The sequence below is a fragment of the Abramis brama genome, assembly GCF_963993115.1.
Source record: "Abramis brama genome assembly, chromosome: 3".
NCBI classification, from domain to species: domain Eukaryota; kingdom Metazoa; phylum Chordata; class Actinopteri; order Cypriniformes; family Leuciscidae; genus Abramis; species Abramis brama.
The window spans coordinates 38,202,662-38,217,441 of record NC_139965.1 but is presented as its reverse complement, the minus strand read 5'-3'; the positions used below and the strand labels follow the sequence as shown (position 1 = coordinate 38,217,441).

The 14,780-nt window shown below is 37.3% G+C and overlaps 1 protein-coding gene across 1 annotated transcript; it reads right to left on the bottom strand.

Annotated features, from left to right (window-relative positions):
• Positions 1-228: 228 nt before the first annotated feature.
• Positions 229-13,483, bottom strand: trpm5 (transient receptor potential cation channel, subfamily M, member 5). Its single transcript, XM_084108514.1, has 26 exons — positions 13,399-13,483; positions 11,869-11,936; positions 11,637-11,787; positions 11,344-11,524; positions 11,095-11,261; positions 10,164-10,341; positions 10,010-10,074; positions 9,701-9,886; positions 9,516-9,612; positions 9,287-9,405; positions 8,858-9,196; positions 8,633-8,776; positions 8,134-8,257; positions 7,100-7,245; positions 6,907-7,019; positions 6,709-6,807; positions 6,353-6,614; positions 4,480-4,598; positions 4,267-4,399; positions 4,002-4,176; positions 3,026-3,194; positions 2,296-2,474; positions 1,969-2,101; positions 1,079-1,151; positions 625-715; positions 229-465 (listed from the first exon to the last, which is right to left on the bottom strand). Exons 1-26 carry the CDS (start codon positions 13,423-13,425, stop codon positions 353-355), a joined length of 3,651 nt encoding a protein of 1,216 aa, XP_083964640.1. The 5' UTR covers positions 13,426-13,483; the 3' UTR covers positions 229-352.
• Between the last annotated feature and the right edge of the window lie 1,297 nt (positions 13,484-14,780).

The following is a 14,780-nucleotide window of genomic DNA, read 5'->3' as shown; positions in this document are numbered from 1 at the left end:
GGTAATTCAATTGAAAATGTTAATTTTACTGAAGACAAAGAAAAATCTAATATTCTTCTCACTAGAAAGACAATTACACAGTTTCAATTACTTCAAGTGCATTTCCAAATTATACATTGAAAAAAAAAAAAAATGTTATATTTGTATAGTAAAATTTATAATGACAATTATTATATAGTGCTGTATAGCTACAAAAGAGGTGTAGGTAATCACGGTAAAATCAAAGTATTAATCTGCACAGATTTTGTCTTTAATTTTGTTGCCTGGAGTCTCAATTACAATGACATACTATAACAACTGATATCCTATTTCTAGTTAAATAATTAAAAAAAAGCATAATAATATATCCAGATCACTGATCAATGTAAGGCAGTTTCTTTTCGGCACCATATCCTGAATGTCCTGATGGCTGCTGTCTCCTGGCTTCCTGTGGTTGTAGGTTTCTGGAGCTGATGGCAATGGACCCTGTGAAACACAGGCAGTGTAGTGTTACCTTGAGAGGACAAAGACTGTGAGACAATGAAAAGAAGACACTCAGAGTAAGAGAGAGAACAAATAAGATCCAAAAATAAGGAAGAAGACACAATATGAGGAAGGGCAACATAATAATAAAGGAAGCCTCACGTGGGGCTATAGGCACGTCTCTGTCACACTTCAGAGTACTTTTGTGGAAACACTCCGCAATCCAAGACAACACCTCTCCACAATACCTCACCTACAGATAAATGTACATGTTCAGTAAAGTCAATTTGGCAACATGAACTTAAATGAGGAATCTCAACAGATTATTACAGTTGACATGAAACGGAAGTTGCGATAGTCTTTTCTTCCCTATTGTGATGTATATCAGAGTGAAACCGCTTCTCGAAAAAATAAAAGATCCATTGGCATCGTCCATTGAATCATTGGATCTTTGTGGTAAAGATCACAAGGGGCACATGAATTAAAAAAAAAAAAAAAAATGTAAACGGATAAATCATTTTATAATAAATACTGCAGCATTCCATTAAAATAAAACAAGATTTGTCAATTTTGATTTCATGGTGACTTTAAGTCAGCAGCTGCTCCTTCACTTCACCTCAGTCTCCACTGTTGCCATTCGCTTTTCTTGATCCTTGAAACCCCCAACCAACCTCAGCAAACTCTGTACCCTATAAAATGATACATGCAAAAAGTAGATTATAATAGTTATTTATACACTCCTTCAGCATAGACTTACCTGTAGCAGAAATCTCAATATAAGATAATGTGTTAATGATACGTTTTAAAATACAGTCCATCACAATCTTTTTAAGGACGCAAAACTCTGGACTTTTGTCTACTAAAGCAGGTAAAGCCTTTTCGCATTTGGCTCGTAAACTCTGGAATAGCCTTCCTGATGATGTTGTGTTTACATCTAGATCATATACATCTCTTTAGTCAAGCATTCACCTAATGCTTCTCATAAACTTGAAATTGAAATAGTGCCAAATACACATGATTGTACTTTACCTAAAATGCTATGAACTGCAGCTATGCTAATTCCTCTCCTTTTGCTTTCCTGTTTTTACCTCAGGTTTCTACCGCAAATTGCGCCAGCTCTAGTTTGGATCCAACCTTCGCAATGTTTTCAGGTGACGCCGACAATTACGTCAGATTATGGCAACTTTGGATCGACACGCAAAACTTACAAATATTATACTATATACTATCCTTGCATCACAATCATTACAAGCACAAGTAGTAATCGCTGCCTACCATGTTCATTTTGTTAGCTTAACTACTATATTTCTATATACTATATTATAGCTCTATATTACTGCCATATGAACATTACTTTGATACACTTATCTCTGGCTGGTAACAGAATACTTCCTAAATTGTAACACTGAAAGAAGAATTCTCTGCTTTGAAACGAAAAGTATTGTGGAAAGTGCTATACAAATCCAAATCCATCTCATATGTGTATAGTGTTTAAATGTGACTCACTTAGAGGAAGTGTATCTGAGTCTCTCTCCACTGCTCTCCCTATGCTCTCGTTCCAGTTTAGCCAAGTAGTTCTCCTTCTGCACCGTCTCCCATGTCATCAGCTTCTGGTCCAGGCCAGCTGGTAGTTCCCTCTCTGACCACAACAAGAATAGAGGAACAAACATTCGACCACAGATTCTTTAAATAATCTTTGCTTTTCCTTTTCCACTGCTTTAATTGTTCCCTGTGCTCTTATTTAGACTGGAGTTTGATTGATCATCAGAAGTATTATGAATTATCGAAATAATCTGTACAGGAAGTACACAGTCAGTGTGACGACTTCCTTACCCAGCAGATCCTGATTGTTTTCTGTCGTTTTGACAAGGCTGAGGAGAACTTGAGAGATGTGGCTGATGATGATGAAGGGTGGGGCTAGTGCCGGGCGGCTGTGGTATTCAACAATCAGGTTGTAGCGCTGAAACTTCCAGAAGATGTCTGCATTCTCCTGCACCACCTGGAAGGTGTAGCTGCGGAGAGGTGACATGTTTGGTTGCATTTCAAATAGCATTTTGTGACTTTGTTTATGAGAAGAATTGTATTTTCACACACACACACACACACACACACACACACACACACACACACACACACACACACACACACACACACACGCACACACGCACACACGCACACAAACACCCATCTTTACTGGAAAGGTGGGTTACACTTTATTTTGATGGTCCCCTTTGGACATTCTATTGATTATAAGTAATTTTTCACCTACATGTCAACTAACTGTTAAGTAGACTGTTAGGTCAGGGTTAGGTTTTAGGGTTCGGGTTGCAAAGTTACTTATAAAAGTATAAAGTGTTAGCAGATATTAAGCAGACAGTCTACATATATTCTAATGAGAGTTAGTTGTAGGTGCAAAGTTATTTATAGTTATCAAAATGTGTAAAGTGGAACATCGAAATTTTACTGAAAAGTGCAAACTTTTTTTTTTAAATTGTATTTTACTTTTTCACAGTGAAGAATCTCCAAACAGAATCTCCCAGTTTTGTATTAGCTGAACTCTGACCTGAACATGGCAATAAGAAGGTTGAGCAGCAACACATTTGTGACCAGCAAATAGATGACGAGCAGCAGAATGACCAGCCAGTTGGCGTATAAGTTTGGACAGGGTGGCAGAGTCCCTAAGATGATCTCCTGCACATCAGTAGTGCAGTTATCGTCTGACATCTTTGCCGCTGTGAAGATATGGAGAAATATAGTCAAAAATAAGCTGCAATAGCTCCACCTAGAGGTCAAGTCTAATAACTACAAATTCATTTAGATGAAAGAACAAATGTTGACAGAAAGTGTGTGACTAGACCCACTGAGCATGAAATTAACCATTGATTAAGTATTAAACACTATTAAATTGATATCTAGTCAATTTTGTTTCTGGTATTTACTTCAAACCAGTGTTGTTATTGTTAAAGGGATAGTTCACTCACAAATGAGTATTTGGTTAGAATATTTTTATATATATATATATATATATATATATATATAAAATATCAAAATATCTTCTTTTGGGTTCAGCAGAAGAAATAAACTCATACAGGTTTGGAACAACTTGAGGGTGAGTAAATGATGACAGAATTTTCATTTTTGTGTGAACTATCCCTTTAACTAAAACTTTTAAATATATAAAAAATGAATATTATTTAAAAATTATATATAAATATTAAATGAAAAAACTCAAACTTAAAAAGTTTGAAAATGTGAAATATTGCACTTGCAAGTAACTGCAATAAGTCTAAAAGTTGAAGTACTAAAATTACTAAAACTTATAAGAAATATATTTTTAAAAATAACAAAAATGTCAAAATCACATAAACAATTACTATAATTTAAACAGAAATTTAAATGAAAACTGAAAATATACAAATAAAAGCCTATTAAAAATATTGATAAATACTATAATACTGTATAAATAATAATAAAATAACACTGCTTACAAAAAAAAAGTCTTTATCAATGCAAGAACATATAAAGAATATATAGTGTACCATCTATTTCCTCTAGAGGAATCTGTCCAAATATATGGAGATACGGGCGGTACAGTGCCCTGCGGAAGACCCAATCGATGCGCGGGTCGTTGGGGTGCAGAAGCGCCTGTGTCGTCACTCCATACGCTATCAGCCACACGGTCAGGAAGAAGAGGAAGAAAAACACGTCCTTGATCTGTAAAATCATAAAAATCCGCATGGGGTTAAACAGATGTTTAAGATGTTCAGATGTTCAGTCTATAGTTTTTCATTTCATGACTTTTACCATTCTCTCCACAATGATGATTTTGGGCCCAAGTTGCTTATGAATAGCAAAAATGTGAATGAGTCTTAAGGTGAAAACCATGAAGTCCAAAGCAAGAACAGTTCGTCCAGCATCATAGGTGCTTGAGGCCATCCTTAAGACACAAATAATTCAAATTAAGCACAATGCTACTCTTAATGCTGCTCACAAAACAGCACTTTTTGATCAAAATACCTGCATGACAATCCCACCACGAAGAGACAGATGGCCACCATGTCACATTTGTTCCAGTTATCCTCCACATACAGCTTCATCTTCTTCAGAATACTCATGTCCTCATCCGTGAAGAAACTCTGTGCATCAGAGAGTGTCAAAAATCATACATTGAATAGCGGCTTTGCACAATACAACTGTACTGTGTTGTACTCAAAACAGAAAAAAAAAGGTTGAGGACTTCAGGAGGTCCATCAACCCCTTAAAATCCTCCTTTAAGACCAATATAACATCAAGAAAAGGTCTCAGCAAATAATTAACTGATTGAAATGCAAAGTGTTTAGTCCTGATGAACCAGTTATGCACTTCTGTCACTGAATCTGTCCTCATCCATAATCCATTTTTATTTAGTATCATCACACATGAAGAGGCCACACCCATTAGGCACCCAGCAGAAAGAACCCATCATTGGCTGTCATTTACCTTTCCTCCAGGACTCAGACAATGAGTAAGAGTCTGGAAAATGGGTAGGTGAGATTATTAAATTGAGTGATTACATCCTGGTCACATCTTTTCAAATCTCTACCCTCAAATGATCATTTCAGATCCATCAAAACAAGAACAAAAACAGTATATTCCCCTGAGCCGCAGCTCTTATAAAGAACTTCCCAGAATTGGATATTCTCCTTAACCCTTCTCCCATTTTTGTTGGCACTGTTTGTTCAGCTGCTTGGGCACACTGGCCACTTTACTGCCAAACTGCATTTGTACCTGTTATTTCAGATAAACCCATACACTCCACCCTGTATGTGTTCATAGTTAGTATTGTATTGTGTATTGTATATATTGTGTGCATTTTCCTGTACTGTATTGTACTATATTATAAATGGCATATTGTATTGTACTGTTGAGTGAATGTGATGAATGTGTTGTGGTCTGTTGCATCGCATTTTATACTGTATTTTGAAGTCATAAGCTCAGACTGTTAGACTTTTGAAAGGCACTTCATAAATACAATTTTATACATTTCTATATGAGGATTTAAAATACATATTATTAACAGGCATGTTGTCTGTAATCATAACATGCCAATGGCTAATTTATACTGGACAATGAATTGTATTATTATTAAAAATCTACATTTAAAGTATAGAAATTACAGTTCTGCACCTTGTTTGCAACTTCAGTTCAAATCAATTTTGAATTTATAAGTCATTCCTTATTCAAATCTTAATGGTGCGAAACCCTGTAAGAGTAAATATGTGAAAATCTGCTCAACCTTGTGCTGTTCTATTACTATTATAGTATTTATCAATATTTTAAATGAGCTTTTATATTTCATCTTGATTTTAGTTGAACTTTTATTAATTTTGTTATTTAGTAGTAGTTTTAGAATATTCTGTTATGTCATTTTATATATATATATATATATATATATATATATATATATATATATATATATATATATATATATATATATATATATATATATATATATATATATATATATTTCTATTTGGATTTATTTACTTTTTATTTCAGTTTTAGTTTAACACATTTTAGTACATAAACTTATTTATTTCAGTTAGTTGCCAAGGTAAATTTTCTTAATTTAGTTTATGTTTTTCATAAAATATTTATATTTTATTTTAGATTTATTTTAAATGAATGAAATCAATTTGAATAGTTTTAGTTAACAATAACAACACTGCTTTACATATTCTGAGGAATCATTATATTAGAATTCTAGAATGATGTTTCTGGATAAATCAACCTCTTCTATAAGCCGTATCAAAAGAGAACCATACAAGACTGCGTAAACATACACACAAGCACAATATAAAAACAACCAAACACACACGTTAAATCATAGACCATAGACATTTAGTCCTACTTGTCGGATTTCTTCCAACACCAGGGTGAAGACCCAGAAGTAGAGGATGATCTCAGCTGCAGATGGGCCGTACGGTGGTGGGGGCCGGAAGTCCAGGAGGAGTACGTAACTGAACAGAATGAGGAAGGCAAAGTACATGATGACATTCCCAAAAAACACAGTGACCGGAGCACTCCAGAAACGATTCCACCGTCGCAGCACAACATGAATGAAGGTTGCACTGCAGCTCTGCACTGCAGGGTCACCGCCACCTTCAATGGCACTTAGGGGAAAAAAAGATGAAAACAGAGTTCTTTAAAAGGATACTTAAGCTTTACTGTAGTTTGTATCTATCCCAGTATGAAATAGAGACTTACACTGGGTCCTCATCTGTGAGCAACAAGGCTCGCTCCATTTCCAAACTGTCCAGCTCGTCAAACGGCTCCCCATCACCTTTGCTCACTTGTTCCGTTGCACTGTGACACATTCACACATTATATGCTCATAATGCTCAATGAATAAAAAAAATTGGTTTAAACGCCATACATGGAATTAATAACAACAAATATCCCCACTTGAACTTGACGAGACTGGTCCAAATGAGGGGAGGGATGAAGAACGTGAGCACAAGTCTAGAGATGGCAGTGTCTGTCCTCATGGCTCCCCACCAGACTTTGGTCAGCAGGGCCTGTGCAAGACAATCCACGTAAAGTTGATCATAGGGATAAGGCTGGCATGAAAATGCAAGAATTAGGCATAAGCTGTTACCTGGACACCATCATGAGCAAAAAAGCATTTGGCATCTGCAACAGTGGCGAGATTCAGGACGGTTGCTTTGCTCCAACAGTGTGTTTTTCTCACCAGGAGGGAATAAGCTCTGTCTTCACTGTTTGAATAACACTCACTGAAAAGATCTGTCAGAATAGTGCAGGTATCAGAACTGAGCATTCTGGTAGTTACACTTGATATAGGCTCTTCACACAGCTTAAAGAAATAGTTTACCCAGAAAAGAACAATTTTGTGTAATTTACTCAACCTAACGCTGTTCTTAATGTGCAATTAAACATGCTGAAAAATCCAGCATAAACCAGCATGAATTCCATGTTGGTCCAGGCTGGTTTATGCTGGTCTATTGCTGGTCTAACTAGTGGACCAGAATATTCATGCTATTCTCTAGCACAACTGAGCTGGTGAAGCTTGTCCCAGCATGTCAAAAACACTTATGGTTTATACTGGTTTATATGGTTTATACCAATACTGGATTTTTCAGCAGGGAAGGTTCACCCAAAAATGAACATTTTGTTATCATTTACTTTATTCACCCATATGCCATTCCAAACTATGACTTTCTTTCTTCTGCCAAACATAAAATTAGACATTTTGAGAAATATCTCAACATTCTTCAATATATCATATTTTGTATTATGGAGATAAAAGTAAGTAATACAGGCTTAGAACAACATGATGGTGAGTCTTTCATCATTTATTCACCCTCATGTCATTCCAAACCTTAATGACTTTCTTTCTTCTGCAGAACATAAAAGAAGGTATTTTGAAGAATGTTAGTAACCAAAAATGTTGGTTACCATTGTATGGACAAATGGTACATTTCCGAGACATTTCTCAAAATATCTTCTCTTATGTTCTGCAGAAGACAATAAGCCACGCAGGTTTGGAATGACATGAAGGTGAGTAAATGATGACAGAATTATCATTATTGGGTGAGCTGACCCTTGAAATGTTTGACTGTTTGGGCTCTCCACTTGCAGTGAGTCTGTGGTTGGTATTTGTGTGATTCTCACCCATAGCAAACTGCTCATACTTGGCATTCTTCATACTGCGAGCAGACTCTGCTTCAGTAGCCCGATGGGCCATTTCCTTCATGATCTTACAGCCCACCAGAGCAGCTGCCACGGCCTCTGGGCCCTAAAACACACAAATGCCAATTAAAGACGAATGTAAAATAATGCATTGAATAAGTACTGTACATAAAGTAGAAATAAGCACAATTATTATCTGCAAGAATGCAAAGACAAGCAGTGAATTCATTCAGTGTTGATTCAGGACTTTTTTTCATGCAAATTGCTCTTCGTTTATTGACCCTTGTAAAGTTTGATCTGTAAACCCAACTGAGGTCAAGTGTGTTACTCGACTAGTAATCAATGGGACTTAGGTTATAGCTTCTGATAAGGTCTAAAGAACAAATTGTGAACATGCAAATTAAATTCAACTCACATTTATTCACAAATGGACTTAGTTCATGAAAATGAGCTTATCGCTCATATTGGTTTATTGACCCACCATGGCCCAGAAGTAGTTAGCCATTTCCTGCCTATTCTGCAGAATAGCCCAAATGAAGAGGTCTCTCCAAGGGTGCTCACAACGTCGGTCCATGTCTGGGAGGTTTTTCTGGCTGTGGAAAAGACGGCCTTTCCCCATCCTCTCCTGCAGCAGATACACATAATATAGCAGAATGGTAGCATGGTGTGTTTTATATGTGTAAGTGCATGTTAAAGGCCCACTCACCGCTGGAAGTTTTTGGTAGAAACCCTTACAGGTGTCATCAAGAAAGTCTTTAAGGACTTTGGAGACCTCATGGAAGGTGAAACGAGGCCTGCGGTCACCTGGTTCAGTGTAGGAGTGTCCTGACATCCGTTTGCTGTCCAAATGAGCCTGTTTCTCCTGATACTTTTTCAGAAGCAGAGTGTGAAGGAGGTTTTTCTCGGACACAGAGCAGTAGAGCTCCTGAAGACGGCCATAAGTTAGGAACTCGTTAATGTTCACACCGTTATCAACAAACAGACGCACAAAGTCAGGTTTGTCATTTATCATTGCCTCCATCATCACCTCCTCCAGGTCCTGTGCCTAAAAGAGAATAAAGAGATATTGTGTATAAGAATCCATAACAAGTATTGATCATTTAAAACGCACAGAACGATATTGTTTAATTCTTACACTCCATGCCACATCTCCACTGAAGATCTCACTCTTAGCAATGTCCACCCTGTTCCAGGCCACAGCCAGTTTCAACTCATCCAGGAAGTCCTGCGCTTCCTGACTCTGACTCTTACACGCTGAGCCCAGACAAAGACAAGAACAATTACAGACTCACCAACATCAATGTACAGAAATATAATTGCTCTTAGTTGTTTGCTTTAGTTAGTATAATATAATGGTTCCTCACCCTTAACCAGGGCTTTGAGAATTACTGTGTCCAGTTCGGAGTCCTGTTCTGGGTCATGCACTGTCAGCAGGTGACCGTAGTCCAATATTCTCTGGATCTAATCGACAAAATCTGAGACTTTACACTATATATAATCTAAAACAAAAAACCTATCTAACTATCATAAAACAAAAGTTGTCCATTACCAGTTTGACCCAGGAAGTGATTTCAGTGCTGTGTAGGCCCTTAGAGAAGGTGTTTGTCAACAGCTCTTGGACCATTTCAGCATCCCAGCATCCTCTGTCCATCAGGGTCACTAAAATATCAGCGACTCCTCCTGAGCCAGCTAAAATCAGCCAGGGTATTGAATTCAGAATATTCTTGTACATTTTCTGTAAGACGGGAATAAAAGTGGATATTACCAACCTGGGAGAACAACACGTCACAATAAAACACTTGTAATATTCAGTATAAATTCATTAGATATGTTTTATTAATAAAATGTTAAGAGTGACCTGTAATATCCTTGGCTCTCCATGGACCAGAAGACACAAAACTGGGATTTCTATACTGCCTGTGCCTGTTAGAACAATGGATTCATTTGAATCTCAGAGCACGAGAAGATAGAAATCGGAGAGACGGTTGAAAACAAACTGAGTCTTAACTCACCCCCATATCCTGTGCGCTGCAGAGAGATGTGTTTGAGCATCCTGACTCTCATCTCACCAGTGGCTCCAGGTCTCTGAGGGTCCTCGTCCACCAGGATCAAATGGGAATGATTGCAGTCCAGGGAATACACTGCACCGTGGGGAAGATCCTCATACGGGTATGTTGCTGGGTGATCAGGCTAAATAAAAAAATTTAAAATGTAGAAAAATTAAACAATGTTGTCTTATAAAAAGTTTTCATATAAAGTAAACATTAAAATCATTAATGAAGTTATATAGTTGGAGTTGTAGGCCAACCCGAAAGTTAGCATCACCCTGATTCCCTCAACAAAAAGCCAATAGGAATTTTATGCAGAAAACAAGCCCTGTGACCAACAAACGTTTATGATTTTTCCACATTTTGTTCATCAAGATAATTCTCACAACTTTTGTGAATTTTGAAGGCTACATAATTAAAAAGCTAAAGTTTAGCAATAAACACTAAAGTGACTTCAACGTCACCGCCACAAAGGATCTGACATGATCTAATGGTTAGGGAGTCAGACTGGTAACCTGAAGGTTGCAGGTTTGATTCTCACTACAGGCAGGAAACAACACCTAACCCCCCAATCGCTCCCGGGGCGCCACAGTAAAAATGTCTGCCCACTGCTCTGGGTGTGTGTTTTTACGGTTTGCAGTTTGTGTTTGTTCACTACTCATATAAAAAACCTATTGACTTCGGGACAATGGAACTAAGTGCAAAAAATGCTAGCTGATTTTCAGGTTTTATAGGACTCATTTCTGCAGCTCTCTATTTCATAATAAAAAGTCCACATGCCTTTTCCATGCAACTAAATCATATGAGATAAATGAAAACATCAAAACGTTGGGGTAGTTCAGCTTGATTGGGCCAATGAACCTGCATTCACCCCAATCTCTTTAGAAGTCCCCACCTTTGCAGATAGCAGCAGATCTCTGTTCTGAATCATGTTCCAGGGAGCAATTCCAATGGCCACCACTCGCACCTTAGAGGAAGTGCTCGCTAGAGAGTGGTCTCTTACGGCCTGACCCAGGTTCTTGGTGATGCCAAAACGCAAACCACTGGTGAGGATCCACGCCCCTATGTAGGTCAAGGGTCAGAGATCTGTGACAATCAAAAAGAGATTATGATTTTTGTTTTTAATGAACAATAAATAATTCACCTGTGCTTTGTGCCGCCTTCACAAGGCCTTTCCTAAGTGTGTCCCTCAGCCAGGGTTTCAGCTGAGACACTTCATCACCTCCCATTAGTGCCACCACCAGATGAGGAGGGGCCAGACCCCACTGCTTAGTCAAAATCTCATAGATTTCAGCTGGATCTGTGGAGCTGCTGACCCTGACAAACTGGACTGACAAATGAAGTCTGTGAATAATGTGCACAAGCTTAAACCCATCAAGAACAGCGATGATTTTGAGTAAAAACAAAATGATTTTGTAAAAGTCTGTCCTTGTATACCTTGCCCTTGGTCCGATTGACACCGACAAAATCAATATCTCCCAAATGTCCGGCTGTCCAGTGGGTTTTATCGGATCTCTCATTGCTCTTCTCTCCAGCATGAACAACGGACTCTGTAAGTGGGTTGTAACACCGACATCCCACTGGAGAACTGCAAATAGTGACAGAAAAGGTCAAGCATTTTGAACTGTGTTAAGTATTTATTGGTGATAAGTCGTGCCACCAGTCTCACCTGTGTTCTTTGGACTCACTCAACAGTTCCCCACATTGCAGACACCTTCTGCCCTGCCGTAACACACCCTAGAAAGAATTAAAATGCATCTGTATTACAGACCATTCAGGTGCAGCTATAGGAGCGCTGCTCTGCTCAGTGAGGAACTTTATGTAAAGCAGAAGCAATTTTCATTTTCTTTTTTTACACACATGCAAACTTTCCCTGCCTCCAGGTAAAGGCCGAGCAACACATGAATTGGGAAACTGACCTGCTTTTTACCAACCCGAGGTTAAGTAAGAGTCAGCGAGAAAGAAAGGTGAAAGACAAAACAGAAAATTAAGACTTTACTGGACAGACTGTATGGGATTTGAATATGGAAATATGCATTATAAAACACCCTTGTATAATTGTTTACTGATAGCAGGCAAAATTGATCATCCACAGAGGTTCTCTATGCATTTGTCCTCTTGGACTTATTTGCATCCTAGTCAACAGTGATTCGAGGTCAGTTCTCCTCATGTGGTTGAAGAGGCACAGACCGAAAGAGTCATAGTAAAAGCAGTCAGGAACTGAAATGCAATGCTATAAAAACATTTCAGGAGGTTATCAGCATGTGATTGATGTAATCAGATCTGATTCATGTCTTTTTTTTAAATCAATTCGTTTTTATCCAAATGCCATCAGGTTCAGGTATAACTGCCACCTTGCCTGCTTAATGCCAGCCCTTTTTATTGTGAAACCTCCAATTTCATAATGGTTGCCATTCATTTCATTGTTTTCAAACAAGAGACATTTACATCTGGTTTGATCAGTAAACATGCAATTACTCAGTTAGCCAGCAGTCATTGAAAAGTAGCTTTAACTATAAATAAAAGGATTATGTTAAATTGATTCTTGGAGGAGGTCGCCAGGTGTTGATTATTGAAAAGTACCAATGACTTTTATGCAAACACGATTGATGTGTGTGGTTGTGTGGCGAGCTGCAAGAGCTGCCCATGATTTGACTAGGGAAAGGGATGGAGTGTATCAGAGAGGAGAAAACCATAGGAAACACAGCACACAAACACAATTATTTGCATTAAAGGTGACACACAGAAATTACATTATATCCATCAGGAAACAAATCTTCTAAAAACTCGCAGAATGGGACACTTTGTCAATTAATGATGTTATCATTATTTAATATTTTCTACTAAATTGTCACTTTATCTCTTAGATCTATAAGAAAATATATTTTCTTCAGAGTCCAATTCTTGTAGGCTACTTGAAAAAAGTCAATTCATTCAATTTACAAAATTAAACCAATGAAACCATTACCTTGAAATTTCAGGAACATCTATGGCTGTGGAGGTATATGAATAATAATTTGACATGCTAAACTTAACAATAAAAATGATTGCCTTAAATAAAATATTTGCTATTTATTTGATTGCATCTTTACATCTTTTACTATAAAAGTCTTTTCGAGAAACTGTTTACCAATGTATAAACTTCACAGAAATGACCAGCAATCTGACGCCAGGTTTTGCACTGAAAGAATTCACTTACCAGAGGAATATCCTGTTGCCCCAGCATGATATCTGGATGTTGGTTTCTCTCTTGGATCCTCTGAGCTTATTTTAGGCCACTACAGGCTTGGGCAGCTCTGGAGTGCCACCAGGAAGTGAATCAGGAGGTTTATTCTGACAAAACCACTCCCTAACCAACCGCTACATTATGCTCAACCACTTAGGCTACCTGCCTTCCTCCGATCTCCACCATAAACATTCCAACTGGAAAATATCTTCATTTCCATGCTTTTTATTTTATTTTCTCTTCTATATTTACTAATTTGCTTCGGACTTTTGACATTTTTAACAGTTTGACAGCTTACAATGCCCTGGAGGTCTGGCTAAAATTAAACGTGGTGATTAAAACGATGTTGTTTTAAAAAAAGATTCTTAATACTTTTCAGAATTCAGAAAAAAAGCCGTGTTTTAAGAATAAAACGGTAGATGAACGAATGATATAGGCTAGACTATGAACTAACCCCTCTGTAAAAATCCTCAGAATATACAGTAGCCTAAATGGGAATACATTTGGAAAGTTTTGTGTAAGTGCTACAGAAGTGGAAATTTCTGACTCAGTTTGAGGAAAAAACGAGAATATTTATTTAAATATTTCTTATTTAGAGAAAGCGGCATTTTATTAGATGTGTAGGCTATTGTAATTGAAATCTACCGGTACAGGTGCAAATGGATAAAGTGCAAATACTTTGCCTAAATGTCTATTTTTGGATGTTTTCTTTCTACTAGTCTGAAAGAAGTCGTGTTATGAAGGTGAAATAACTCAAAAATCCTGTGAACCAAAAAATGGCTTTGCCTGTTAATGTCTTACATTGCTTGTGAAATTTTGTCACCAACTGAAGGTCCAGTGTATCTGACGTTGGGCTCCAGTTTTATAACAGTTGCAGTTACTCGAATCAACCACTAGGTGTCAGCAACTCCAAGGAAAATTGAGCACGAAGATCAAGAAGACTGTCGAGGTCGTCCTTATAAATGAATGTGTTCAAATCGGTTCAAATTTACAACGAGCTAGTTGTTGTCTCATGAAGCTGGTCTGAAATCAGTTTCATTCAGAGGTAGCCTATATCGCCATACAAAATAGCCATCTGACTAAGTTACTAGGCAGCATATCTCAACTGCACTTAAAAACGCGATGTTATAGGCCTACATTAGGTTTGATCAAATTATTTAAGGTTTTTTTTTTATCTGGAAAATCATATATGTAAAGTATCATATGTTATACTTTACATATTAGTACTTTAATGTTATACTTTACATATTAGTACTTTAATGTTATACTTTACATATTAGTACTTTAATGTTATACTTTACATATTAGGCTAAAGTATCAGATGTGGAATAAATATATAACTGTAAATATATAAG

What these genes read in the sequence shown, in the direction of transcription:
- trpm5 (XM_084108514.1), bottom strand. Translation starts at nt 13,425, where the DNA reads ATGCTGGGGCAACAGGATATTCCTCTG. An exon ending in TCTACCAAAAACTTCCAGCG is followed by an intron (nt 8,777 to 8,857) that starts GTGAGTGGGCCT and finishes TATCTGCTGCAG; the next exon opens with GAGAGGATGGGGAAAGGCCG. An exon ending in TCATCATTGTGGAGAGAATG is followed by an intron (nt 4,177 to 4,266) that starts GTAAAAGTCATG and finishes ATGATTTTACAG; the next exon opens with ATCAAGGACGTGTTTTTCTT.